Below are 27,994 nucleotides of genomic sequence, written 5' to 3'. Positions count from 1 at the left end.
TATAGGTTAATAACAGACCTGATTCTATAGGTTAATAACAGACCTGATTCTATAGGTTAATAACAGACCTGGTTCTATAGGTTAATAACACAGACCTGATTCTATAGGTTAATAACAGACCTGATTCTATAGGTTAATAACAGACCTGATTCTATAGGTTAATAACAGACCTGGTTCTATAGGTTAATAACATACCTGATTCTATAGGTTAATAACAGACCTGATTCTATAGGTTAATAACAGACCTGCTTCTATAGGTTAATAACAGACCTGATTCTATAGGTTAATAACACAGACCTGATTCTATAGGTTAATAACAGACCTGCTTCTATAGGTTAATACCAGACCTGCTTCTATAGGTTAATAACAGACCTGATTCTATAGGTTAATAACAGACCTGATTCTATAGGTTAATAACAGACCTGATTCTATAGGTTAATAACAGACCTGATTCTATAGGTTAATAACAGACCTGATTCTATAGGTTAATAACAGACCTGATTCTATAGGTTAATAACAGACCTGATTCTATAGGTTAATAACACAGACCTGATTCTATAGGTTAATAACAGACCTGGTTCTATAGGTTAATAACAGACCTGATTCTATAGGTTAATAACAGAGCAGATTTTGGGGGTTAATAGTAGACCCCGTGTGTTTTCACAGGTACTCACCTCTACCCCGATGTCTCCCTTCTCGCCTGGCATCCCCTGTCTACCTGTTTCACCCTGCAGGAAGAGAGGAGAGGAAGAGGGAGGAGAGAGGAAGAGAGGGAGGACAGAGGAAGAGAGGTGGAGAGAGGAGTGGAGCATTAGAATTCAAGATCAATAATACATAATGACAACAATCAGACACTAGCTATGAAGATCAGGGTAGGACACTGAGCTAAATCCTAGGCATTAACCTGGGGAGCTAATCACAAGTCTTCCGGTTTTCGTGTGTGTGTGTGTGTGTGTGTGTGTGTGTGTGTGTGTGTGTGTGTGTGTGTGTGTGTGTGTGTGTGTGTGTGTGTGTGTGTGTGTGTGTGTGTGTGACCCACCTTGGAGCCGAGGCCTCCTTCTGGTCCTTTGGGACCTCCTTTAGCCTGCAGACAAAACACATCATCAGTGGTGACATCATGGGCCATACCGCTATGTCGCTCAGAGAGCCTTCATAGAACACTATAACCTGTTATAAAGGTGTCATCATGGATCATACCGCTATGTCGCTCAGAGAGCCTTCATAGAACACTATAACCTGTTATAAAGGTGTCATCATGGGTCATACCGCTATGTCGCTCAGAGAGCCTTCATAGAACACTATAACCTGTTATAAAGGTGTCATCATGGGTCATACCGCTATGTCGCTCAGAGAGCCTTCATAGAACACTACAACCTGTTATAAAGGTGTCATCATGGGTCATACCGCTATGTCGCTCAGAGAGCCTTCATAGAACACTACAACCTGTTATAAAGGTGTCATAAGGGGGTCATATGGTGTAGGGGTTACTTACATTGCAGTCAAAAGAACAGCACTGGAAAAAAATGGAAAAAAGCACAGTTATAAATGGCAACAGACAGACAAATGGAAGTAATGATTACTGTAGAAATAACATATGTCACATAGGTAGACAAGACATACCACATCCTTGGTCTCATTGGTCTGTAAGAGAAAATACATCAGAGGTTAGAGAGACTCATTTACACTTTAAAATGATAGGAGAGGGAGGGGAGTAGAGAGGGAGAGGAGAGGAAAGGAGGGGAGATATGGAGAGGAGATGAAAGGAGGAGAGATATGGAGAGGAGAGGAGAGGAAAGGAGGGGAGATATGGAGAGGAGAGGAAAGGAGGCGAGATATGGAGAGGAGAGGAAAGGAGGAGAGATATGGAGAGGAGAGGAAAGGAGGAGAGATACGGAGAGGAGAGGAGAGGAAAGGAGGGGAGATATGGAGAGGAGAGGAAAGGAGGCGAGATATGGAGAGGAGAGGAAAGGAGGAGAGATATGGAGAGGAGAGGAAAGGAGGAGAGAGGAAAGGAGGAGAGATATGGATAGGAGAGGAAAGGAAAGGAAAGGAGATATGGAGAGGAGAGGAAAGGAGGGGAGATATGGAGAGGAGAGGAAAGGAGGAGAGATATGGAGAGGAGAGGAAAGGTGTGGGGAGAGAAGTGGAGGGTTGTAATACGTACGATCATATCTATGATGCTGCGAATGGTCTGTAGCTGGGTGGATCTGCTGTTGTCAGCTGCTGTGAAATTCTGTCTGTAGTTCTGGTCTGTAGCGATCACTGCCAGTCTGGTATCCTATAGAGATCAATACAGAGATACAGAAGTCAATACTGAGATCAATACTGAGATCAATACAGAGATACAGAAATCAATACAGAGATCAATACAGAGATACAGAGATCAGATCAATACAGAGATCAATACAGACATTGATCAATTATCACTACATAAAGTTCAATTATTATTTTTGACGTCTCACTGTGGGGATTCACCAGAATCTCCTAAGTAGCTCAAAGGACCAATCATACACGTCTGTCGGAGACAGACAGACAGGTTGAGTGTCGAATAAGGGAGCCCCTCCCCTCATACTAAAGAGCCAGTCGCCTGCCCTCTGATCATTCTTACCTCTCGTCCTTACAGAAGAGTTCTACTCAGCTCTCCTCAGCACCACTTGGCTAGCTGAGGAGATTTGGCTACCTTAGCTACAAGGCTAGCTGAGGAGATTTGGCTACCTTAGCTACAAGGCTAGCTGAGGTGATTTGGCTACCTTAGCTACAAGGCTAGCTGAGGTGATTTGGCTACCTTAGCTACAAGGCTAGCTGAGGAGATTTGGCTACCTTAGCTACAAGGCTAGCTGAGGAGATTTGGCTACCTTAGCTACAAGGCTAGCTGAGGAGATTTTGCTACCTTAGCTACAACATTTACATTTACATTTTTTCATTTAGCAGACGCTCTTATCCAGAGCGACTTACAAATTGGAAAGTTCATACATATTCATCCTGGTCCCCCCGTGGGGAATGAACCCACAACCCTGGCGTTGCAAGCGCCATGCTCTACCAACTGAGCCACACGGGACCAAGGCTAGCTGAGGAGATTTGGCTACCTTAGCTACAAGGCTAGCTGAGGTGATTTGGCTACCTTAGCTACAAGGCTAGCTGAGGAGATTTGGCTACCTTAGCTACAAGGCTAGCTGTCATACTGACTAGCTTTTCTACCTGGAAGGGTAGAATTACTATACTGAACAAAAATGTGAACACAACATGTAAAGCGTTGGTCTCATGTTTCATGAGCTGAAATAAAAGATCCCAGAAATGTTTCTAATACACAAAAAAGCTAATTTCTCTCAAATGATGGGTACACATTTGTTTACATCCCTGAACGTGAGCATTTCTCCTTTGCCAAGCTAATCCATCCACCTGATAGGTGTGGCATATCAAGAAGCTGATTAAACAGCATGATCATTACACAGGTGCACCTTGTGCTGGGGACAATAAAAGGCCACTCTAAAATGTGCAGTTTTGTCACAACACAATGCCAGATGTCTCAAGTTGAGGGAGCGTGCAATTAGCATGCTGACTGCAGGAATGACCACCAGAGCTGTTGCCAGATAATTGAATGTCCATGTTTCTACCATAAGCCGCCTCCAACATCGTTTTACAGAATATGGCAGTACGCCCAACCGGCCTCAAAATCGCAGACCACGTGTAACCACGCCAGCCCAGGACCTCCACATCCGGCTTCTTCACCTGCGGGAGGGATCGTCTGAGACCAGCCACCCGGACAGCTGGTGAAACTGTGGGTGGGCACAACCGAAGAATTTCTGCAAAAACTCAGAAACCGTCTCAGGGAAGCTCACTGACTTGCTTGTCGTCCTCACCAGGGTCTTGACCTGACTGCAGTTTGGCGTTGTAACGAACTTCAGTGGACAAACGCTCACCTTCGATGGACACAGGCCTTTATGGTATACTGGCCAGACGGAAGCCACTCCTCAGTAAAACAAACATGACAGCCTGCTTGTGTTTGCTAAGAGGCACCTAAAGACTCTCAGACCATGAGAAACTAGATTATCTGGTCTGATGAAACCAAAATTGAACTCTTTGGTCTGAATGTCAAGCGTCACATCTAGAGTAAACCAGACACTGCTCATCACCTGGCCAATACCATCCCTACGGTGAAGCATGGTGGTGGCAGCATCAAGCTGTGGGGATGTTTTTCAGAGGCAGGGACTGGGAGACTAGTCAGGATCGAGGGAAAGATGAATGGAGCAAAGTACAGAGAGATCCTTGATGAAAACCTGCTCCAGAGAGCTCATGACCTCAGACTGGGGCAAAGGTTCACAGGTGTGTCAAGCTTGTAGCGTCATACCCAAGAAGTCTCGAGGCTGTAATCGCTGCTAAAGGTGCTTCAACAAACTACTGAGTAAAGGGTCTGAATACTTATGTAAATATATACTTCCTGTATATAGCCATGTTATTTTCTACTCCCTGTATATAGCCATGTTATTGTCTACTTCCTGTATATAGCCATGTTATTGTCTACTTCCTGTATATAGCCATGTTATTGTCTACTTCCTGTATATAGCCATGTTATTGTCTACTTCCTGTATATAGCCATGTTATTGTCTACTTCCTGTATATAGCCATGTTATTTTCTACTTCCTGTATATAGCCATGTTATTGTCTACTTCCTGTATATAGCCATGTTATTTTCTACTCCCTGTATATAGCCATGTTATTTTCTACTTCCTGTATATAGCCATGGTATTTTCTACTTCCTGTATATAGCCATGGTATTTTCTACTCCTTGCTAGTGAGGGTCGAGAATCCACTCTCGCATAGGTACGTGGTTGCAAAGGGTATCAGTGTTTTAACAGTGCGATTTTCCAAGTCAAGAAACTCTGAGCACAGCCCCATCCCTAAATCTGGCAGTGGCTTCTGATTAAATTCAATATTCACAGAACCGCTTGTAGCAATTTCGATGAGGCTCTCTTGTTCAGATATCGGTAAGTGGACTGGAGGAAGGGCATGAAAGGGATAACAGACGAATTTGCAGACGTGTTGCTGTGCGTTTTGTTGCTGTGCGTTTTGCCAACCTTACTTTGCTAGCTGACAACTTTACGTTTTTTTTTCTTTTTACTTTTTAATTACCGTTTATATTTTTAGTTTTTCCATCACAACTTTTTTCCCTCATTCAACTTTTTCACTCCGGACGCTTTATCTGGACATGGTTCGTCAGCACTTTCAACAGCCGAAGCTAAGTAGTAACATTAACATGATGTCTTCTAATTGCAGTCGCTGTACTCATAATATACAGGAGAACGATCGCCTTATGGCGACGATAGCTGTGCTGCAAGCCCAGCTTCAGACGCAATCGTTAGGCAAGGGTAATTTCAGTGTAGGAAAGGATGAAACAGCGTCTGTGCCACCAGTAAGTACAGATAGTAACGTTAGTATAAATCCCCCCGCACAGTCCCCGCAGCCGGACAACTTTCTCATGGCTTCTGGAGGGAAATGCTGTAGGAATGCTCAACTGGTGTCGCTCATTCAGCCGACAGAAACTTTCAACCGGTTTTCCCCATTAAGTAGCGAGTCGGAGTCTGAGGCCGAGTCTTCTCTTGTCTCTACTCCTCCCGTTACAGGGTCTGAGACGCCGAAGGCTCCCACCATTAGCTCTGACAAATTGAAAACCCTAGTCATTGGCGACTCCATTACCCGCAGTATTAGACTTAAAACGAATCACCCACTGTTTACCAGGGGGCAGGGCTACCGACGTTAAGGCTAATCTGAAGATGGTGCTGGCTAAAGATAAAACTGGCGAGTGTAGAGAGTATAGAGATATTGTTATCCACGTCGGCACCAACGATGTTAGGATGAAACAGTCAGAGGTCACCAAGCGCAACATAGCTTCAGCGTGTAAATCAGCTAGAAAGATGTGTCGGCATCGAGTAATTGTCTCTGGCCCCCTCCCAGTTAGGGGGAGTGACGAGCTCTACAGCAGAGTCTCCCAACTCAATCGCTGGTTGAAAACTGTTTTCTGCCCCTCCCAAAAGATAGAATTTGTAGATAATTGGCCCTCTTTCTGGGACTCACCCACAAACTGGACCAAGCCTGACCTGCTGGGGAGTGACGGACTCCATCCTAGCTGGAGGGGTGCTCTCATCTTATCTACCAACATAGACAGGGCTCTAACTCCTCTAGCTCCACAATGAAATAGGGTGCAGGCCAGGCAGCAGGCTGTTAGCCAACCTGCCAGCTTAGTGGAGTCTGCCACTAGCATAGTCAGTGTAGTCAGCTCAGCCATCCCCATTGAGACTGTGTCTGTGCCTCGACCTAGGTTGGGCAAAACTAAACATGGCGGTGTTCGCCTTAGCAATCTCATTAAGATAAAGACCTCCTCCATTCCTGCCATTATTGAAAGAGATCGTGATACCTCACATCTCAAAATAGGGTTACTTAATGTTAGATCCCTCACTTCAAAGGCAGTTATAGTCAATGAACTAATCACTGATCATAATCTTGATGTGATTGGCCTGACTGAAACATGGCTTAAGCCTGATGAATTTACTGTGTTAAATGAGGCCTCACCTCCTGGTTACACTAGTGACCATATCCCCCGTGCATCTCGCAAAGGCGGAGGTGTTGCTAACATTTACGATAGCAAATTTCAATTTACAAAAAAAAAAATGACGTTTTCGTCTTTTGAGCTTCTAGTCATGAAATCTATGCAGGCTACTCAATCACTTTTTATAGCTACTGTTTACAGGCCTCCTGGGCCATATACAGCGTTCCTCTCTGAGTTCCCTGAATTCCTATCGGACCTTGTAGTCATAGCAGATAATATTCTAATTTTTGGTGATTTTAATATTCATATGGAAAAGTCCACAGACCCACTCCAAAAGGCTTTCGGAGCCATCATCGACTCAGTGGGTTTTGTCCAACATGTCTCTGGACCTACTCACTGCCACAGTCATACTCTGGACCTAGTTTTGTCCCATGGAATAAATGTTGTAGATCTTAATGTTTTTCCTCATAATCCTGGACTATCGGACCACCATTTTATTACGTTTGAAATCGCAACAAATAATCTGCTCAGACTCCAACCAAGGATCATCAAAAGTCGTGCTATAAATTCTCAGACAACACAAAAATTCCTTGATGCCCTTCCAGACTCCTTCTGCCTACCCAAGGACGTCAGAGGACAAAAATCAGTTAACCACCTAACTGAGGAACTCAATTTAACCTTGCGCAATACCCTAGATGCAGTTGCACCCCTAAAAACGAAAAACATTTGTCATAAGAAACTAGCTCCCTGGTATACAGAAAATACCCGAGCTCTGAAGCAAGCTTCCAGAAAATTGGAACGGAAATGGCGCCACACCAAACTGGAAGTCTTCCGACTAGCTTGGAAAGACTACCGTGCAGTATCGAAGAGCCCTCACTGCTGCTCGATCATCCTACTTTTCCAACTTAATTGAGGAAAATAAGAACAATCCAAAATGTCTTTTTGACACTGTTGCAAAGCTAACTAAAAAGCAGCATTCCCCAAGAGAGGATGGCTTTCACTTCAGCAGTAATAAATTCATGAACTTCTTTGAGGAAAAGATCATGATCATTAGAAAGCAAATTACGGACTCCTCTTTAAATCTGCGTATTCCTCCAGGGCTTAGCTGTCCTGGATCTGCACAGCTCTGCCAGGGCCTGGGATCGGGAGAGACACTTAAGTGTTTTAGTACTATATCTCTTGACACAATGATGAAAATAATCATGGCCTCTAAACCTTCAAGCTGCATACTGGATCCTATTCCTACTAAACTACTGAAAGAGCTGCTTCCTGTGCTTGGCCCTCCTATGTTGAACATAATAAACGGCTCTCTATCCACCGGATGTGTACCAAACTCACTAAAAGTGGCAGTAATAAAGCCTCTCTTGAAAAAGCCAAACCTTGACCCGGAAAATATAAAAAACTATCGGCCTATATCGAATCTTCCATTCCTCTCAAAATTTTTTGAAAAAGCTGTTGCGCAGCAACTCACTGCCTTCCTGAAGACAAACAATGTATACGAAATGCTTCAGTCTGGTTTTAGACCCCATCATAGCACTGAGACTGCACTTGTGAAGGTGGTAAATGACCTTTTAATGGCGTCAGACCGAGGCTCTGCATCTGTCCTCGTGCTACTAGACCTTAGTGCTGCCTTTGACACCATCGATCACCACATTCTTTTGGAGAGACTGGAAACCCAAATTGGTCTACACGGACAAGTTCTGGCCTGGTTTAGATCTTATCTGTCGGAAAGATATCAGTTTGTCTCTGTGAATGGTTTGTCCTCTGACAAATCAACTGTACATTTCGGTGTTCCTCAAGGTTCCGTTTTAGGACCACTATTGTTTTCACTATATATTTTACCTCTTGGGGATGTTATTCGAAAACATAATGTTAACTTTCACTGCTATGCGGATGACACACAGCTGTACATTTCAATGAAACATGGTGAAGCCCCAAAATTGCCCTCGCTAGAAGCCTGTGTTTCAGACATAAGGAAGTGGATGGCTGAAAACTTTCTACTTTTAAACTCGGACAAAACAGAGATGCTTGTTCTAGGTCCCAAGAAACAAAGAGATCTTCTGTTAAATCTGACAATTAATCTTGATGGTTGTAAAGTCGTCTCAAATAAAACTGTGAAGGACCTCGGCGTTACTCTTGACCCTGATCTCTCTTTTGACGAACATATCAAGACTGTTTCAAGGACAGCTTTTTTCCATCTACGTAACATTGCAAAAATCAGAAATTTTCTGTCCAAAAATGATGCAGAAAAATGTATCCATGCATTTGTTACTTCTAGGCTAGACTACTGCAATGCTCTACTTTCCGGCTACCCGGATAAAGCACTAAATAAACTTCAGTTAGTGCTAAATACGGCTGCTAGAATCCTGACTAGAACCAAGAAATTTGATCATATTACTCCAGTGCTAGCTTCCCTACACTGGCTTCCTGTTAAGGCAAGGGCTGATTTCAAGGTTTTACTGTTAACCTATAAAGCGTTACATGGGCTTGCTCCTACCTATCTTTCCGAGTTGGTCCTGCCGTACATACCTACACGTACGCTACAGTCACAAGACGCAGGCCTCCTAATTGTCCCTAGAATTTCTAAGCAAACAGCTGGAGGCAGGGCTTTCTCCTATAGATTTCCATTTTTATGGAATGGTCTGCCTACCCATGTGAGAGACGCAGACTCGGTCTCAACCTTTAAGTCTTTACTGAAGACTTATCTCTTCAGTAGGTCATATGATTGAGTGTAGTCTGGCCCAGGAGTGTGAAGGTGAACGGAAAGGCTCTGGAGCAACGAACCGCCCTTGCTGTCTCTGCCTGGCCTGTTCCCCTCCACTGGGATTCTCTACCTCTAACCCTATTACAGGGGCTGATTCACTGGCTTACTGGTGCTCTTTCATGCCGTCCCTAGGAGGGGTGCGTCACTTGAGTGGGTTGAGTTACTGACGTGATCTTCCTGTCTGGGTTCGCGCCCCCCCCTTGGTTTGTGCTGTGGTGGAGATCTTTGTGGGCTATACTCGGCCTTGTCTCAGGATTGTAAGTTGGTGGCTGAAGATATCCCTCTAGTGGTGCGGGGGCTGTGCTTTGGCAAAGTGGGTGGGGTTATATCCTTCCTGTTTGGCCCTGTCCGGGGGTATCATCGGATGGGGCCACAGTGTCTCCTGACCCCTCCTGTCTCAGCCTCCAGTATTTATGCTGCAGTAGTTTGTGTCGGGGGGCTAGGGCCAGTTGGTTATATCTGGAGTACTTCTCCTGTCTTATCCAGTGTCCTGTGTGAATTTAAGTATGCTCTCTCTAATTCTCTCCTTCTCTCTTTCTTTCTCTCTCTCGGAGGACCTGAGCCCTAGGACCATACGTCAGGACTACTGGGCATGATGACTCCTTGCTGTCCCCAGTCCACCTGGCCTTGCTGCTGTTCCAGTTTCAACTGTTCTGCCTGCAGTTATGGAACCCCTACCTGTCCCAGACCTGCTGTTTTCAACTCTTAATGATCGGCTATGAAAAGCCAACTGACATTTATTCCTGATTATTATTTGACCATGCTTGTCATTTATGAACATTTTGAACATCTTGGCTCTCTCTAATTCTCTCCTTCTCTCTTTCTTTCTCTCTCTCGGAGGAACTGAGCCCTAGGACCATACGTCAGGACTACCGGGCATGATGACTCCTTGCTGTCCCCAGTCCACCTGGCCTTGCTGCTGTCCCAGTTTCAACTGTTCTGCCTGCGGTTATGGAACCCCTACCTGTCCCAGACCTGCTGTTTTCAACTCTTAATTATCGGCTATGAAAAGCCAACTGACATTTATTCCTGATTATTATTTGACCATGCTTGTCATTTATGAACATTTTGAACATCTTCTGTTATAATCTCCACCCGGCACAGCCAGAAGAGGACTGGCCACCCCTCATAGCCTGGTTCCTCTCTAGGTTTCTTCCTAGGTTTTGGCCTTTCTAGGGAGTTTTTCCTAGCCACCGTGCTTCTACACCTGCATTGCTTGCTGTTTGGGGTTTTAGGCTGGGTTTCTGTACAGCACTTCGAGATATTAGCTGATGTACGAAGGGCTATATAAAATAAACTTGATTGATTGATTGATGTATATGGTCTCTAGGGCTGGGTGATATGGTCTCTAGGGCTGGGTGATATGGTCTCTAGGGCTGGGTTATATGGTCTCTAGGGCTGGGTTATATGGTCTCTAGGGCTGGGTGATATGGTCTCTAGGGATGGGTGATATGGTCTCTAGGGCTGGGTTATATGGTCCCTAGGGCTGGGTGATATGGTCTCTAGGGCTGGGTTATATGGTCTCTAGGGCTGGGTGATATGGTCTCTAGGGCTGAGTGATATGGTCTCTAGGGCTGGGTTATATGGTCTCTAGGGCTGGGTGATATGGTCTCTAGGGCTGGGTTATATGGTCTTTAGGGCTGGGTGATATGGTCTCTAGGGCTGGGTGATATGGTCTCTAGGGCTGGGTTATATGGTCTCTAGGGCTGGGTGATATGGTCTTTAGGGCTGGGTTATATGGTCTCTAGGGCTGGGTTATATGGTCTCTAGGGCTGGGTGATATGGTCTCTAGGGCTGGGTGATATGGTCTCTAGGGCTGGGTGATATGGTCTCTAGGGCTGGGTTATATGGTCTCTAGGGCTGGGTTATATGGTCTCTAGGGCTGGGTGATATGGTCTCTAGGGCTGGGTTATATGGTCTCTAGGGCTGGGTTATATGGTCTCTAGGGTGATATGGTCTCCAGCCCTTATATGTAGTCAAAATATAATTTTAATAACAGTTGGCACTTTGAACACAGTGTTGTTTGACATGACAACCAATGAAAAAGCCAGGGAGGCGTTCATAGAATTAGGAATTAGGTTACTAATATAATCTCTATGGAGGTGTTATTGCGACAGGGTAGGAACCAAAGTGTTGGTCAGTGTTTCCCAGGGGAGTGCCAATACTAGTAAGATCTCCATGGAGGTGTTATTGTGACAGGATAGGAACCAAAGTGTTGGTAAGTGTTTCCCAGGGGAGTGCCAATACTAATAAGATCTCTATGGAGGTGTTAATGCAACAGGGTAGGAACCAAAGTGTTGGTCAGTGTTTCCCAGGGGACCCTATAATCTTTGGCTTACTTCATGAAACTAACCTATTCCTCTCTGATTTAGAAGATACTGCTGCACAACCAACGTGCTGATTAAGGCCTACACAGCACTGGTATCAGACTGTATTAGATATCTATGTTTGCTCTGACTCAGTACATTTATTAGCAGCTAACTAGCGATTAGCATTAGCGGCTATTTATTTTAGAAATTTTCTAAGAAAAGACGAACTAGCTGTTTGCAGACAGTAACATCCACAAACTAATAGTGTAATTATAGAACGCTTGTGGATTTATATAAGGAAGCAAAGTGGAAAGCAGTATAGATGTCATCAACATATTAATGTATTTGCTGCATTAACCATGCAGACTGAAGACATCGACCATGCAAACGGTCAACAAATGATCTCGTGGTCAAGCAACAACAACTGCGCTCCTTGTTTTACAGGGGGCGGGGCTTGGTGAGAGAGGAAGAGAAATGACTCAAGTAGCGGAGTAAACTATACAGACAGAGTGAAATACTGTTACCATGGCCAGGTCTAGTGTGTGCGTGTGCGTGTGTGTGTGTCGTACCTCCTGGTCAGGTGATATGGCGACGGAGAAGACTTTAACCCCGTGTTGCCTGGCCTCATTGGCAGCTTCCTGTATCCCACCACAGGGCTCCTTGTAACCTGTTAGAGGATGACCGTCCGTCACCACGACGATGTACTTATTCTCCTGGTAGTGGGAGCCCCTGAACACACACACACACCGGATAGAAAGGGACGTAATGAGACACACTGCAACAAAAAAACACTAGACAGGTACGATAGAGAAACCATTATACAGGTACTATAGAGAAACCATTATACAGGTACTATAGAGAAACCATTATACAAGTACTATAGAGAAACCATTATACAGGTACTATAGAGAAACCATTATACAGGTACTATAGAGAAACCATTATACAGGTACTATAGAGAAACCACTAGACAGGTACTATAGAGAAACCATTATACAGGTACTATAGAGAAACCATCTTGATGGCACAGTCAGTGTGTGTGTTACCCAATGAGCAGCTCAGCGATGCCTCTCTTGATGGCACAGTCAGTGTGTGTATTACCCTATGAGCAGCTCAGCGATGCCTCTCTTAATAATTATCCTCTTGGAACTATAGGGGGTGCTGTTCCGCATTAGCATATTTGGGTCTCCAAATTAAACTGCCTCGTGCTAAATTCTTGATCGTACAATATGCATATTATTGTTATTATTGGATAGAAAACACTTTATAGTTTCTATAGCCGTTGGAATTTTGTCTCTGAGTGGTACAGAACAATATCTACAGCACTTTTCATGACAGGGGTCAGATTTCAGAAATTTTTACCCCTGATCTGGAGTCTGTTTTTAAGGCGACAGTGAATGCTATGAAGAAACCGACACTGCCTACGTCTTCCTCTGGGTGTCTGTACGTCATCACGTTTTGAATGGAATCGATTGCACAATCCCAGCCCATATAAAACCACAAAACGTGGGAGTACACTCTCTTTTGTTCGCGCGTCACAAGCGGGATGGACATCGGACTTGCCTCATTCCAAATCGTTGTTTAACCAGTAATATTTCTCTGGTCATGTTTTTACTCGTTATAGTTGTTAAAAACATCATAATGTAGTTAATTTGAACCGTTTTATAGCAATTTATATCCGTTTAGTGCGATTCTGAGGAATTTCTTTGTCGTGCACTTTTTAGCTTTGGGAACGTTTCGGGGGTCTCGGTCGTTGGTAGTGGACATTTCGAAGGACAGAGGACATCTATCGACCAAAAGAAATTTATAACATAGAAAGGATACATTGCCCAAGAATCTGATGGAAGAACAGCTCAAAGTAAGCAATATTTAATATGATAAATCGTTGTTCTGTCGAAATATTTTAAACGCATATTTCGCCATTTTGTTTGGTATAGCTTCACTTGGCGAACCCTGTATTGAAAAGTAAGGATAATTTTAAAAATGTAAGTCAGCGGTTGCATTAAGAACTAATTTGTCTTTCGATTCCTGTCAACTCTGTATTTTTTAGTCAAGTATATGATTAGCTTTCGATTAAACTAGATCACTCTGAAAGCTGACGTCCCTCATTTTGATGCTTGAGTTGTGACTATTTCCATTGTATAACCACGGTTTTGTATGGCTAAATATGCACATTTTCGAACAAACTGTATATGTATGTTGTAAAATGATGTTACAGGAGTGTCATCGGAAGAATTCTGAGAAGGTTAGTGAAAAAATTAATATATTTTGGCGATGATAACGTTATAGCTCCCTTTGCCTTGAATTCATGCTCTACTAACGTTTGCACATGTGGTATGCTAACTTATCGATTTATTGTGTTTTCGCTGAAAAACGCTTAGAAAATCTGAAATATGGTCTGAAATCACAAGAACTGTGTCTTTCCATTGCTATGCTTTGTCTATTTTTATGAAATGTTTTATGATGAGTAAATTGGTCATACACGTTGCTCTATCTAGTAATTCTAGTCGATTTGTGATGGTCGGTGCAATTGTAAACTGTGATTTCTACCTGAAATATGCACTTTTTTCTAACAACACCTATCCTATACCATAAATATGTTATCAGACTGTCATCTGATGAGTTTTTTTCTTGGTTTGTGGCTATCAATATCTTAGTTTAGCCGAATTGGTGATAGCTAGTGGTGGAGAGAGAAAATGGTGGACAAAGAAAGATGGTGTATTTTGCTAACGTGGTTAGCTAATAGATTTACATATTGTGTCTTCCCTGTAAAACATTTTAAAAAACAGAAATGATGGGTTTATTCACAAGATCTGTATCTTTCATCTGGTGTCTTGGACTTGTGATTTAATGATATTTAGATGCTACTATTTACTTGTGAAGCTATGCTAGCGATGCTAATCAGTGTGGGGGGGGTGGGGGGTGATCCCGGATACGGGGTTGAGAGGCGGTAAAAGTTAACGACACAGTCAGTGTGTGTTATCCTATGAGCAGCTCAGCGATGCCTCTCTTGATGGCACAGTCAGTGTGTGTGTTACCCTATGAGCAGCTCAGCGATGCCTCTCTTGATGGCACAGTCAGTGTGTGTGTTATCCTATGAGCAGCTCAGCGATGCCTCTCTTGATGGCACAGTCAGTGTGTGTGTTATCCTATGAGCAGCTCAGCGATGCCTCTCTTGATGGCACAGTCAGTGTGTGTGTTACCCTATGAGCAGCTCAGCGATGCCTCTCTTGATGGCACAGTCAGTGTGTGTTCCCTTGCCGATGTAGTTGATGCCTTTGATGTCACTGATGAGCGCCTGGCGCTCGGTGGCGACGTCACTCAGCTGGCGCACTAAGATGATCTCATCAGAGTAATGCAGCGCTCCGGAGTTCCACGTCAGGGACCGGTCACATGGGTGGCGCCTAGCAACAACACACATAGAGAAAAGTTATGTCACATCACTAACCACGTTACCATCAACAGTTTTTATGCGAGTAAAGTCATACCGTATAAAAAACAAATCACGACAGCTGGGATGGAAACAGGAAGTTTTGGTAAAATGTTAGAAATGCCGACCGATAATGTGTTCTTTGACGTGGTGGAATTCTTTGTGTCTGTAAAATTATTTATGCGGGAAATGGCGGTGGAAACACCTTTATGTGCAAATATTAAAATACTGAACACTGAACAAAATATAAACAAAACATTCAACAATATTTTACTGAGCTACAGTTCATATAAGGATATCAGTCAATTGAAATAAATCTGTTAGGCCCTAATCTATGCATTTACATGACTGGGAATACAGTCATGTAAAGCCCAAAAGGGCTGATACAGTACCAGTCAGTAGTTTGGACACACCGACTCATTCCAGGGTTTTTCTTTATTTTTACTATTTTCTACATTGAAGAATAATAGTGAAGACATCAGAACTATGAAATAACACATGGAATCATGTAGTAACCAAAGTAGTGTTAAATAAATCAAAATATATTTTATATTTTATACTCTTTAAAGTAACCACCATTTGCCTTGAGGACATCAGTCTGACCCCCAGTCTTCATGGAGGAGATTACTGAGTAGTTTGGTTCATCAGGCTGACCTCCAGTCTTCATGGAGGAGATTACTGAGTAGTTTGGTTCATCAGGCTGACCTCCAGTCTTCATGGAGGAGATTACTGAGTAGTTTGGTTCATCAGGCTGACCTCCAGTCTTCATGGAGGAGATTAATGAGTAGTTTGGTTTATCAGGCTGACCTCCAGTCTTCATGGAGGAGATTATTGTGCAGTTTGGTTCATCAGGCTGACCTCCAGTCTTCATGGAGGAGATTACTGAGTAGTTTGGTTCATCAGGATGACCCCCAGTCTTCATGGAGGAGATCACTGAGTAGTTTGGTTCATCAGGCTGACCTCCAGTCTTCATGGAGGAGATTAATGAGTAGTTTGGTTCAGCAGGCTGACCTCCAGTGTTCTCTTGAAGTTATTGAGGGATGATGATGTTTTGGCATTGTGAAGATAAGAATGGTACTTCTGTATCTCATAGAGAATTGACTATGTGAGGTGTGGCAGTGGAGAGGGTGAAGGTTATTACAGTGTCTTCAGAATTAACCTGTAAGAATCCATTGAAGGGTTAGGTAAACTGTCTGGGATCTGGAAGAATCCATTGAAGGGTTTAGGTAAACTGTCTGGGACCTGGAAGAATCCATTGAAGGGTTTAGGTAAACTGTCTGTGACCTGAAGAATCCATTGAAGGGTTTAGGTAATCTGTCTGGGACCTGGAAGAATCCATTGAAGGGTTTAGGTGAACTGTCTGGGACCTGGAAAAATCCAGTGAAGGGTTTAGGTAAACTGTCTGGGACCTGGAAGAATCCATTGAAGGGTTTAGGTAAACTGTCTGGGACCTGAAGAATCCATTGAAGGGTTTAGGTAAACTGTCAGGGACCTGGAAGAATCCATTGAAGGGTTAAGTAAACTGTCAGGGACCTGGAAGAATCCATTGAAGGGTTTAGGTAAACTGTCTTGGAGGTATGAGTATTGATGAAAGTGCATAGTTGTTTAATGTTTATAAATAGACAAGATATTGAGTTTCTTAAACAAAGCTGCAGATGGAGCCAGGTAATAAGAGAAGGTGGCTATTTATTGGTTAAACCCTCACCACTAATCCTAACCCTCCGCTATAAAAACTTGACTGGTATTGAACACTGTGTCACACCACAGGACATCTTGGCCCTGGTAGATGCACAGCCGTTTGCATAAACACATTGTTCTCTATCATGACCATGACTATATAACCAGTTATATGTATAATCATGAAAACCATAATAACGCAATCTAGAAAGTAATATTTCATGATCAACCCGTGTCAAACGCTTTGGATAAATCTAAAAAGATGCCAAGAGCGTCTACATTGAGATACATTGAGATGAAATAGTTGTAGATGAGATACATAGAGATGAGATACATTGAGATGAGATAGTTGTAGATGAGATACATAGAGATGAGATAGTTGTAGATGAGATACATAGAGATGAGATAGTTGTAGATGAGATACATTGAGATGAGATACATAGAGATGAGATACATAGAGATGAGACACATAGAGATGAGATACATAGAGATGAGATAGTTGTAGATGAGATAGTTGTAGATGAGATACATTGAGATGAGATACATTGAGATGAGATACATAGAGATGAGATACATTGAGATGAGATAGTTGTAGATGAGATAGTTGTAGATGAGATACATTGAGATGAGATAAATTTAGATGAGATAGTTGTAGATGAGATACATAGAGATGAGATACATAGAGATGAGATACATTGAGATGAGATGGCTGTAGATGAGATAGTTGTAGATGAGATACATAGAGATGAGATACATTGAGATGAGATAGTTGTAGATGAGATACATTGAGATGAGATACATAGAGATGAGATACATAGAGATGAGATAGTTGTAGATGAGATACATTGAGATGAGATACATAGAGATGAGATAGTTGTAGATGAGATACATTGAGATGAGATACATAGAGATGAGATAGTTGTAGATGAGATACATTGAGATGAGATACATAGAGATGAGATAGTTGTACATGAGATACATTGAGATGAGATACATAGAGATGAGATACATAGAGATGAGATAGTTGTAGATGAGATACATAGAGATGAGATACATAGAGATGAGATAGTTGTAGATGAGATACATAGAGATGCGATATATAGAGATGAGATAGTTGTAGATAAGATACATAGAGATGAGATACATTGAGATGAGATACATAGAGATGAGATAGTTGTAGATAAGATACATAGAGATGAGATACATAGAGATGAGATAGTTGTAGATAAGATACATAGAAATGAGATACATAGAGATAGATGTTTGTAGATGAGATAGTTGTAGATGAGATACATTGAGATGAGATACATTGAGATGAGATAGTTGTAGATGAGATAGTTGTAGATGAGATACATTGAGATGAGATACATTGAGATGAGATAGTTGTAGATGAGATACATAGAGATGAGATACATTGAGATGAGATAGTTGTAGATAAGATACATAGAAATGAGATACATAGAGATGAGATACATAGAGATGAGATACATAGAGATGAGATACATAGAGATGATAGTTGTAGATGAGATACATAGAGATGAGATACATTGAGATGAGATAGTTGTAGATGAGATAGTTGTAGATGAGATACATTGAGATGAGATACATTGAGATGAGATAGTTGTAGATGAGATACATTGAGATGAGATACATAGAGATGAGATACATAGAGATGAGATACATAGAGATGATAGTTGTAGATGAGATACATAGAGATGAGATACATAGAGATGAGATAGTTGTAGATGAGATACATAGAGATGAGATAGTTGTAGATGAGATACATAGAGATGAGATAGTTGTAGATGAGATACATAGAGATGAGATACATAGAGATGAGATAGTTGTATATGAGATACATAGAGATGAGATAGTTGTAGATGAGATAGTTGTAGATGAGATACATTGAGATGAGATACATTGAGATGAGATAGTTGTAGATGAGATACATTGAGATGAGATACATAGAGATGAGATACATAGAGATGAGATACATAGAGATGAGATACATAGAGATGATAGTTGTAGATGAGATACATAGAGATGAGATACATAGAGATGAGATAGTTGTAGATGAGATACATAGAGATGAGATAGTTGTAGATGAGATACATAGAGATGAGATAGTTGTAGATGAGATACATAGAGATGAGATACATAGAGATGAGATAGTTGTATATGAGATACATAGAGATGAGATAGTTGTAGATGAGATACATAGAGATGAGATACATAGAGATGATAGTTGTATATGAGATACATAGAGATGAGATAGTTGTAGATGAGATAGTTGTAGATGAGATACATTGAGATGAGATAAATTTAGATGAGATAGTTGTGGATGAGATACATTGAGATGAGATAGTTGTAGATGAGATACATAGAGATGAGATACATAGAGATGAGTTACATTGAGACGAGATAGTTGTGGATGAGATACAAAGAGATGAGATAGTTGTAGATGAGATACATTGAGATGAGATACATTGAGATGAGATAGTTGTAGATGAGATACATAGAGATGAGATACATTGAGATGAGATAGTTGTAGATGAGATACATTGAGATGAGATACATAGAGATGAGATAGTTGTAGATGAGATACATTGAGATGAGATAGTTGTAGATGAGATACATTGAGAAGAGATACATTGAGATGAGATAGTTGTAGATTAAATACATAGAGATGAGATACATTGAGATGAGATAGTTGTAGATGAGATACATAGAGATGAGATAGTTGTAGATGAGATACATTGAGATGAGATACATAGAGATGAGATAGTTGTAGATGAGATAGTTGTAGATGAGATACATTGAGATGAGATACATTGAGATGAGATAGTTGTAGATGAGATACATTGAGATGAGATACATAGAGATGAGATACATAGAGATGAGATAGTTGTAGATGAGATACATAGAGATGAGATAGTTGTAGATGAGATACATTGAGATGAGATACATTGAGATGAGATAGTTGTAGATGAGATACATAGAGATGAGATACATAGAGATGAGATACATAGAGATGAGATACATAGAGATGAGATACATAGAGATGATAGTTGTAGATGAGATACATAGAGATGAGATACATTGAGATGAGATAGTTGTAGATGAGATAGTTGTAGATGAGATACATAGAGATGAGATAGTTGTAGATTACTTTTTCTTATTCAAAAGATGATTGATGATTTTCCAAGTTGGCTTTAAATTATTAAACTATTTAAGGCTTTAAATTATTTAACGATTCTTGGAATGTGATAGTAAAATATATTTTTGTGGATATTCGATGTGAGTAAATTTGTTTTTATACTTTTTGTAATTGGCAGAATTCAGGGGAGAGGGATTTGTGAGAAACTTTGAACTGATTATTTCTTGAGACCCGTTGTAAACCAAGGTTTCCAGAACCCTGCTGCTGCTCTCTTACGTGGTTTAACTAAAAAATTTACGAAAATAATGGTGAAATACAGAATTGAAAGATGTGAGGAAAAGTCTGGTAAGAAAACTCTACATCAGCCTGATTATAAACATTTTACCATGAAATATCCCCAATCTACATCTTAAAGCGCTCACAATTACTTTAGTTAAATATTCTACATTTAATGCTACTAATAATTCCCATCTGTTGATTCTCAGCTGCCAGGGGGAAGTGTAAAGTTGGAAAGTGGTCAGAAATGTCTACCTGTATTAGCCACATTATTCAAAGAATTAGTAAAAATAGGATCAATAAGGGTGTCAGGTGATCTGGTCAGTATGTGGTCTTATAGATGAGGAGACACAGATAGATGGAGTATAAAGTATTCAGAAAGTCAGAAAGTCAGATGTCAGTGAGTGGTTCGAGAGAAACCCGTTTCTTTTTTGTGCGTATGGAAAATGTATGGGATCTTTTATTTAATCTCATGAAACATGTTCCGTTTATATTTTTTGTGCAGTATAGTAACCGTCATATGGAAGTAAACTTGGAGTCATGAGATGATATGGTGTACGTGGTCCTCCCCACTACGACTCTGGAAACAGTTTCTAAGGCGAACTTCCTCCCAGGATGAGGAAAAGGCACAGAGATATTCATGCTCCCTTCCAATAAGTATCTAGGGTCTTATTCTGGTGACATGACAAAGAGCTTTCACATTTCCACAGCAACAACACCAGCTGAACAATTATGTCCAAGTGAGGAGGAGCCCAACCTGGGCCTTAAGCAGCACGGCCATGAGACAACCATAAAGTAGTGTTCTGTAATGGACAGCCAGGGTGTGTGTTACTTCCTGTGTGTGTGTGTGTGTGTGTGTGTGTGTGTGTGTGTGTGTGTGTGTGTGTGTGTGTGTGTGTGTGTGTGGTGTGTGTGTGTGTGTGTGGTGTGTGTGTGTGTGTGTGTGTGTGTGTGTGTGTGTGTGTGTGTGTGTGTGTGTGTGTGTATCTTACATTTCTTTGAGCTCCATGATAAAGCGTTCAGTAAAGCTCTTGATCTGGTCGATGTAGAAGTTGGGAGGTTTGGCCCTCAGAGCAACACTCTCAGACGTGTCCAGCACAAAGAACAGGTCCACCGGACACTCTGCGCACACACACACACACACACACACACACACACACACACACACACACACACACACACACACACACACACACACACACACACACACACACACACACAGGGGAAACATGGACATATGACATATCTGTATACACATAGAAGAGAAACAGTGCATTTGGAAAGTATTCAGACCCCCAGACCCCTTTCCACATTTTGTTACAGACTTATTCTAAAATGTATTACATGTATTCAATCTACACACAATACCCCATAATGACAAAGATAAAACAGGTTTTTAGACATTTTTGCAAATAAAAATCAATTAAAAATTGGGGTTAAAAGTAAAAAATCTAAATACCTTATTTACATAAGTTTTCAGACCCTTTTCTATGAGACTAGAAATTGAGCTCAGGTGCATCCTGTTTCCATTGATCATTCTTGAGATGTTTCTACAACTTGATTAGAGTCCACCTGTGGTAAATTCAATTGATTGGACATGATTTGGAAAGGCACACACCTGTCTATATAAGGTCCCACGGTTGACAGTGCATGTCAGCGCAAAAACCAAGCCATGAGGTCAAAGGAATTGTCCTTAGATCGCCGAGACAGGATTGTGTCGAGGTACAGATATGAGGATGGGTACCAAAACATTTCTGCAGCATTGAAGGTCCCCAAGAACACAGTGGCCTCCATCATTCTTAAATGGAAGAAGTTTGGAACCACCAAGACTCTTCCTAGAGCTGGCCACCCGGCCAAACTGAGCAATCGGGGGAGAAAGGCCTTGGTCAGGGAGGTGACCAAGAACTCAAATGTCACTCTGACAGAGCTCCAGAGTTCCTCTGTGGAGATGGGACAACTTTCCAGAAGTACAACCATCTCTGCAGCACTCCACGAATCAGGCATTTATAGTAGAGTGGCCAGACAGAAGCCACTCCTCACTAAAAGGCACATGACAGCCCGCTTGGAGTTTGCCAAATTGCACCTAAAGACTCTCTGACCATGAGAAACAAGATTCTCTGGTCTGATGAAACCAAGATTGAACTCTTTGGTCTGAACGCCAAGCGTTACGTCTGGAGGAAACATGGCACCATCCTTACGGTGAAGCATGGTGGTGGCAGCATCATGCTGTGGGGATGTTTTTCAGCGGCAGGGACTGGGAGACTAGTCAGGATCGAGGGAAAGATGAACGGAGCAAAATACAGAGAGATCCTTGATTAAAACTTGCTCCAGAGTGCTTAGGACCTCAGACTGGGGGCGAAGGTTCACCTTCCAACAGGACAACGACACTAAGCACACAACCAAGACAATACAGGAGTGGCTTCAGGACAAGTCTCTGAATGTCCTTGAATGGCCCAGCCAGAGACCGGACTTGAACCCGATCGAACATCTCTGGAGAGACCAGATACAGGTGTGCCAAGCGTGTACTGTCATACGCAAGAAGACTCAAGGCTGTAATAGCTGCCAAAGGTGCTTCAACAAAGTACTGAGTAAAGGGTCTGAATATGGGGTATTGTGTGTAGATTGATGAGGGAAAAAACGATTTAATCAATTTTAGAATAAGGCTGTAATGTAACAAAATGTGGAAAAAGTAAAGGGGTCTGAATACTTTCTGAATGCACTGTACATCATCACATCATCACATCATCATTGTCACATCGTTATTGTCACGCCGTTAACGTCACATTGTCACATCTTCATCGTCATATCGTCATTGTCACATCTTTACATTGTCACATCGTCACTCAATCAATGGAAAACAGGACAGTCATCCTTGCGAAACCCCCACCTCTGCCACCAAATGTGACTAAGATAAGCTAACAGCTGGCTTAAAAAAGTCTTACATTTACAAAAAAAACTAAAATAAGGACTCAAAGTAGACAACTGTTGTATAATGATGTTTTAGACTCTAGAACCAATTGAATCAATCACAGTGTGATGTCATAGGCAATGTTCCTTCTAAGATGCGCGCGGGCGAAAAAAGAAACTGCAAAAGAAATATCAGCTGGTGCAGAGAAGCACGAGATTGAGCTTCACTCATCTTTCTAGTTTTCCCCCTTAGTTATTAACACATTATCACATCATTGCAATATTATCCACTTTCAATGTAACATACCCGAAACAAAACGAACTATGCAAGACTTAGTATGCAAAATGAACTGTGCAAGAGATTTTGTTGTAGGCAGAGCTTATTGGAATAGGATTCTACTGCATTGACAGGATTCTACTGCATGACTCAAACCTGTACTCTACACAGACTGGTTCGCCATAACCAATCAGAGCTGCAATAGACCTATATGCAAATAGCCATTGCCATATATGGATCTTTTCCATTCCCTTAGAACTGGACTGTGTTAACAGCATGAGCGGTCGTGAGTAGAAGCGGTTGTTTTGAGATCAAAGCGAGAGATGCATGTAGCCACCTGTGTACATGTGTTCCTATTCGTTGCTAGTTATTAGCCCAGTTATAGCAGATTTATACTCAACAATTGTGGAGTGGTTGCTTCCGACAAGAACACTAAATCTGTACATTTCAAGAGCTTTTTGTTATGTCTTAAAGGGTCAGTGTTGTATTTTGAGACGGTCTTGAATAAGATAAGTAGCCAATAGGCAGAGGGTAGCATAATTTTCGGATTCTCTGTAATAATGATATGGGAATAATAACGACGTTTATTTTGGAAACTGTTTTTTTTGTTGTTGCATCAAACAACACAACAACATTTTTCAGTCACGTCTTTGTCTGAAGGACAAGTGGATTGTCACGTTCCTGACCTGTTTTCCTTGTTTTTGTATGTGTTTAGTTGGTCAGGGCGTGAGGTGGGGTGGGCATTCTATGTGTTGTGTTTCTATGTTGGGTTAAATGTGTTGCCTGATATGGTTCTCAATTAGAGGCAGGTGTTTGACGTTTCCTCTGATTGAGAACCATATTAAGGTAGGCTGCTCTCACTGTTTGTTTGTGGGTGATTGTCTTCCGTGTCTGTGTATGTTGCACCATACGGGACTGTTTCGTGTTCGTTCGTTTGGTTAGTCTGTTCCTGTTCTTCGTGTTATTGTAAATTCTCAAGTTCAGGTCTGTCTACGTCGTTTTGTTGTTTTGTAATTTTGCCAAGTGGTTTTGTCGTGTTCGTCTTGTCGTTAATAAATATTCATTATGTCTTCATTCAACGCTGCGTTTTGGTCCGACCCTTACTCCTTCTCCTCATCCGAGGAGGAGGAATTAGACAGCCGTTACATGGATAAACAGGTTAATGTCAAGCCCTGCATGTTTTCTGGGAATGTAGGCCAACATTGAACACCACACAATGGCTACTACTGTGGTCTGAATGACAGAACAGCTATTTTCATGTTAACATGTTATGGGATGCATTTTCTCCATTGTTTTTGATGGTAGGCCACTCTGGTAGACCGACATTATGATCAAATAGCCACAGTTGCCTACTTGGTCACTGTTAAAACTGTAACTTAGCAGGTACAGCCTCAGTGATCACAGTAAACTGTTAAAACTGTAACTTAGCGGGTACAGCCTCAGTGATCACAGTAAACTGTTAAAACTGTAACTTAAAGCGGGTACAGCCTCAGTGATCACAGTAAACTGTTAAAACTGTAACTTAAAGCGGGTACAGCCTCAGTGATCACAGTAAACTGTTAAAACTGTAACTTAGCGGGTACAGCCTCAGTGATCACAGTAAACTGTTATAACTGTTATTTAAAGCGGGTACAGTCTCAGTGAACATTGATCATAGGCAAGGCCTACATGTTAAATCTTCATTGACTTTCCTATGGTTTCCATTTCAATTCAAAAAGCCACATTGATTGATTGGTTGAACAATTTAATGATTGATTGATTAGCAATGAAGTGGCCCCTAACACTGATCTAAAGCCCAGACCCCCTAGTGGTAGGTTTGGATGTGGGGAGGGTTAGCTGATCCTAGATCTGTGCATAGGGCAACTCCCACTCTGAGCATCTGCAGCTGTGATAGCTAGGCAGACTGTAGCCTACCTACAGCAGGACCAACGACCAAACCAGCTAGTTTATGCCAGGCATTAGCTATGATTTTTGCAATGTATATCTTACTAAACCTGCTTTAGCTCTGACATAGGCTATAGCTAACGTTAACTTCCAACTAAACATCTGGCCACAGATACCCCGTTTTCTCTCTCTGTGGCTTTTATCTTGTTTCTCAACCTCAAAGAGCTTCGTCTTAATTACATAGCATACATAGACAGATAATACTGGTCAACCCAGAACATAAGTCTGTTTTTTTTTTTATCTAGAAACATTAACTTTATAAACTCACCCCAGAACTTCGGTCTGTCGGTCTGCTGTGCGAGCGCCACGGCAAACATCGCGCCGACGCACAGAACGGAGAGAACTCCACGAGCCTCCATGGCTGTTTATTCGGTTAAAACTAAACTTTCAAACCCAAATCACCCCAAAACCGTCTCCAACCCGAACCTCCAGACTGAACTTCAGAAGATGGATGAAACCGGAGCTCTGTCAATGTTCAAATTCCGTTAGTCCGTTACAACCCCCGAGCCAACCCGGGAGCGCGCATTGGACGGAACGCCTTGAGAAGAGGAGGAGTGCAATTCACGGATAAATAATCTGAAGATTTCTGTTGAATTCTGCAAACTGTAACTATCCAGTGATAGCCGCAAAAAAGCACATCTTCCTAAGAAACACACTATTCTTACGGGAATCTTGGGACCTTGCTATGGCTTTGTATTAGTGAGATCTTCTCTCATTGTTCTGTCTCATGGGGTAAACATCTGGAAAAAGCAAAGTCAAATTCAACTGTAGTATTCTGTGTTCTTTGATACCTTAGTTACAGATTAAACATGATGCTTACATGATACCTTAGTTACAGATTAAACATGATGCTTACATGATACCTTAGTTACAGATTAAACATGATGCTTACATGATACCTTAGTTACAGATTAAACATGATGTCTACATGATACCTTAGTTACAGATTAAACATGATGCTTACATGATACCTTAGTTACAGATTAAACATGATGCTTACATGATACCTTAGTTACAGATTAAACATGATGCTTACATGATACCTTAGTTACAGATTAAACATGATGTCTACATGATACCTTAGTTACAGATTAAACATGATGCTTACATGATACCTTAGTTACAGATTAAACATGATGCTTACATGATACCTTAGTTACAGATTAAACATGATGTCTACATGATACCTTAGTTACAGATTAAACATGATGTCTACATGATACCTTAGTTACAGATTAAACATGACGTCTACATGATACCTTAGTTACAGATTAAACATGATGTCTACATGATACCTTAATTACATATTAAACATGATGTCTACATGATACCTTAGTTACAGATTAAACATGATGCTTACATGATACCTTAGTTACAGATTAAACATGATGCTCACATGATACCTTAGTTACAGATTAAACATGATGCTTACATGATACCTTAGTTACAGATTAAACATGATGCTCACATGATACCTTAGTTACAGATTAAACATGATGCTCACATGATACCTTAGTTACAGATTAAACATGACGTCTACATGATACCTTAGTTACAGATTAAACATGATGTCTACATGATACCTTAGTTACAGATTAAACATGATGTCTACATGATACCTTAGTTACAGATTAAACATGATGTCTACATGATACCTTAGTTACAGATTAAACATGATGTCTACATGATACCTTAGTTACAGATTAAACATGATGTCTACATGATACCTTAGTTACAGATTAAACATGATGCTCACATGATACCTTAGTTACAGATTAAACATGATGTCTACATGATACCTTAGTTACAGATTAAACATGATGTCTACATGATACCTTAGTTACAGATTAAACATGATGCTCACATGATACCTTAGTTACAGATTAAACATGATGTCTACATGATACCTTAGTTACAGATTAAACATGACGCTTACATGATACCTTAGTTACAGATTAAACATGATGTCTACATGATACCTTAGTTACAGATTAAACATGATGTCTACATGATACCTTAGTTACAGATTAAACATGACGCTTACATGATACCTTAGTTACAGATTAAACATGATGCTTACATGATACCTTAGTTACAGATTAAACATGATGCTCACATGATACCTTAGTTACAGATTAAACATGATGCTCACATGATACCTTAGTTACAGATTAAACATGATGCTTACATGATACCTTAGTTACAGATTAAACATGATGCTTACATGATACCTTAGTTACAGATTAAACATGATGCTCACATGATACCTTAGTTACAGATTAAACATGATGCTCACATGATACCTTAGTTACAGATTAAACATGATGCTTACATGATACCTTAGTTACAGATTAAACATGATGCTTACATGATACCTTAGTTACAGATTAAACATGACGCTTACATGATACCTTAGTTACAGATTAAACATGATGTCTACATGATACCTTAGTTACAGATTAAACATGATGTCTACATGATACCTTAGTTACAGATTAAACATGATGTCTACATGATACCTTAGTTACAGATTAAACATGATGCTCACATGATACCTTAGTTACAGATTAAACATGATGTCTACATGATACCTTAGTTACAGATTAAACATGATGCTTACATGATACCTTAGTTACAGATTAAACATGATGCTCACATGATACCTTAGTTACAGATTAAACATGATGCTCACATGATACCTTAGTTACA

The 27,994-nt window shown here is 41.2% G+C and overlaps 1 protein-coding gene across 1 annotated transcript in view; it reads right to left on the bottom strand.

Annotated features, from left to right (window-relative positions):
* Positions 1-25,802, bottom strand: part of LOC120037506 (collagen alpha-1(VI) chain-like) — a gene marked incomplete at its 3' end in the record, with an annotated part of 42,337 nt that extends 16,535 nt beyond the window's left edge. The window contains exons 1-9 of the mRNA XM_038983537.1: positions 25,554-25,802; positions 21,150-21,279; positions 14,821-15,021; positions 12,187-12,346; positions 2,165-2,278; positions 1,621-1,641; positions 1,493-1,513; positions 1,040-1,084; positions 675-728 (exon numbers count right to left, since the gene is read on the bottom strand). Coding sequence (XP_038839465.1) covers positions 675-728; positions 1,040-1,084; positions 1,493-1,513; positions 1,621-1,641; positions 2,165-2,278; positions 12,187-12,346; positions 14,821-15,021; positions 21,150-21,279; positions 25,554-25,644 — 837 coding nt within the window. The remainder of the gene's footprint in view (positions 1-674; positions 729-1,039; positions 1,085-1,492; positions 1,514-1,620; positions 1,642-2,164; positions 2,279-12,186; positions 12,347-14,820; positions 15,022-21,149; positions 21,280-25,553) is intronic.
* Between the last annotated feature and the right edge of the window lie 2,192 nt (positions 25,803-27,994).

The sequence above is a fragment of the Salvelinus namaycush genome, unplaced genomic scaffold, assembly GCF_016432855.1.
Source record: "Salvelinus namaycush isolate Seneca unplaced genomic scaffold, SaNama_1.0 Scaffold1738, whole genome shotgun sequence".
NCBI lineage: Eukaryota > Metazoa > Chordata > Actinopteri > Salmoniformes > Salmonidae > Salvelinus > Salvelinus namaycush.
Note: the sequence above shows the minus strand (reverse complement) of the source record. Positions and strands in the feature narration are given on the sequence as shown.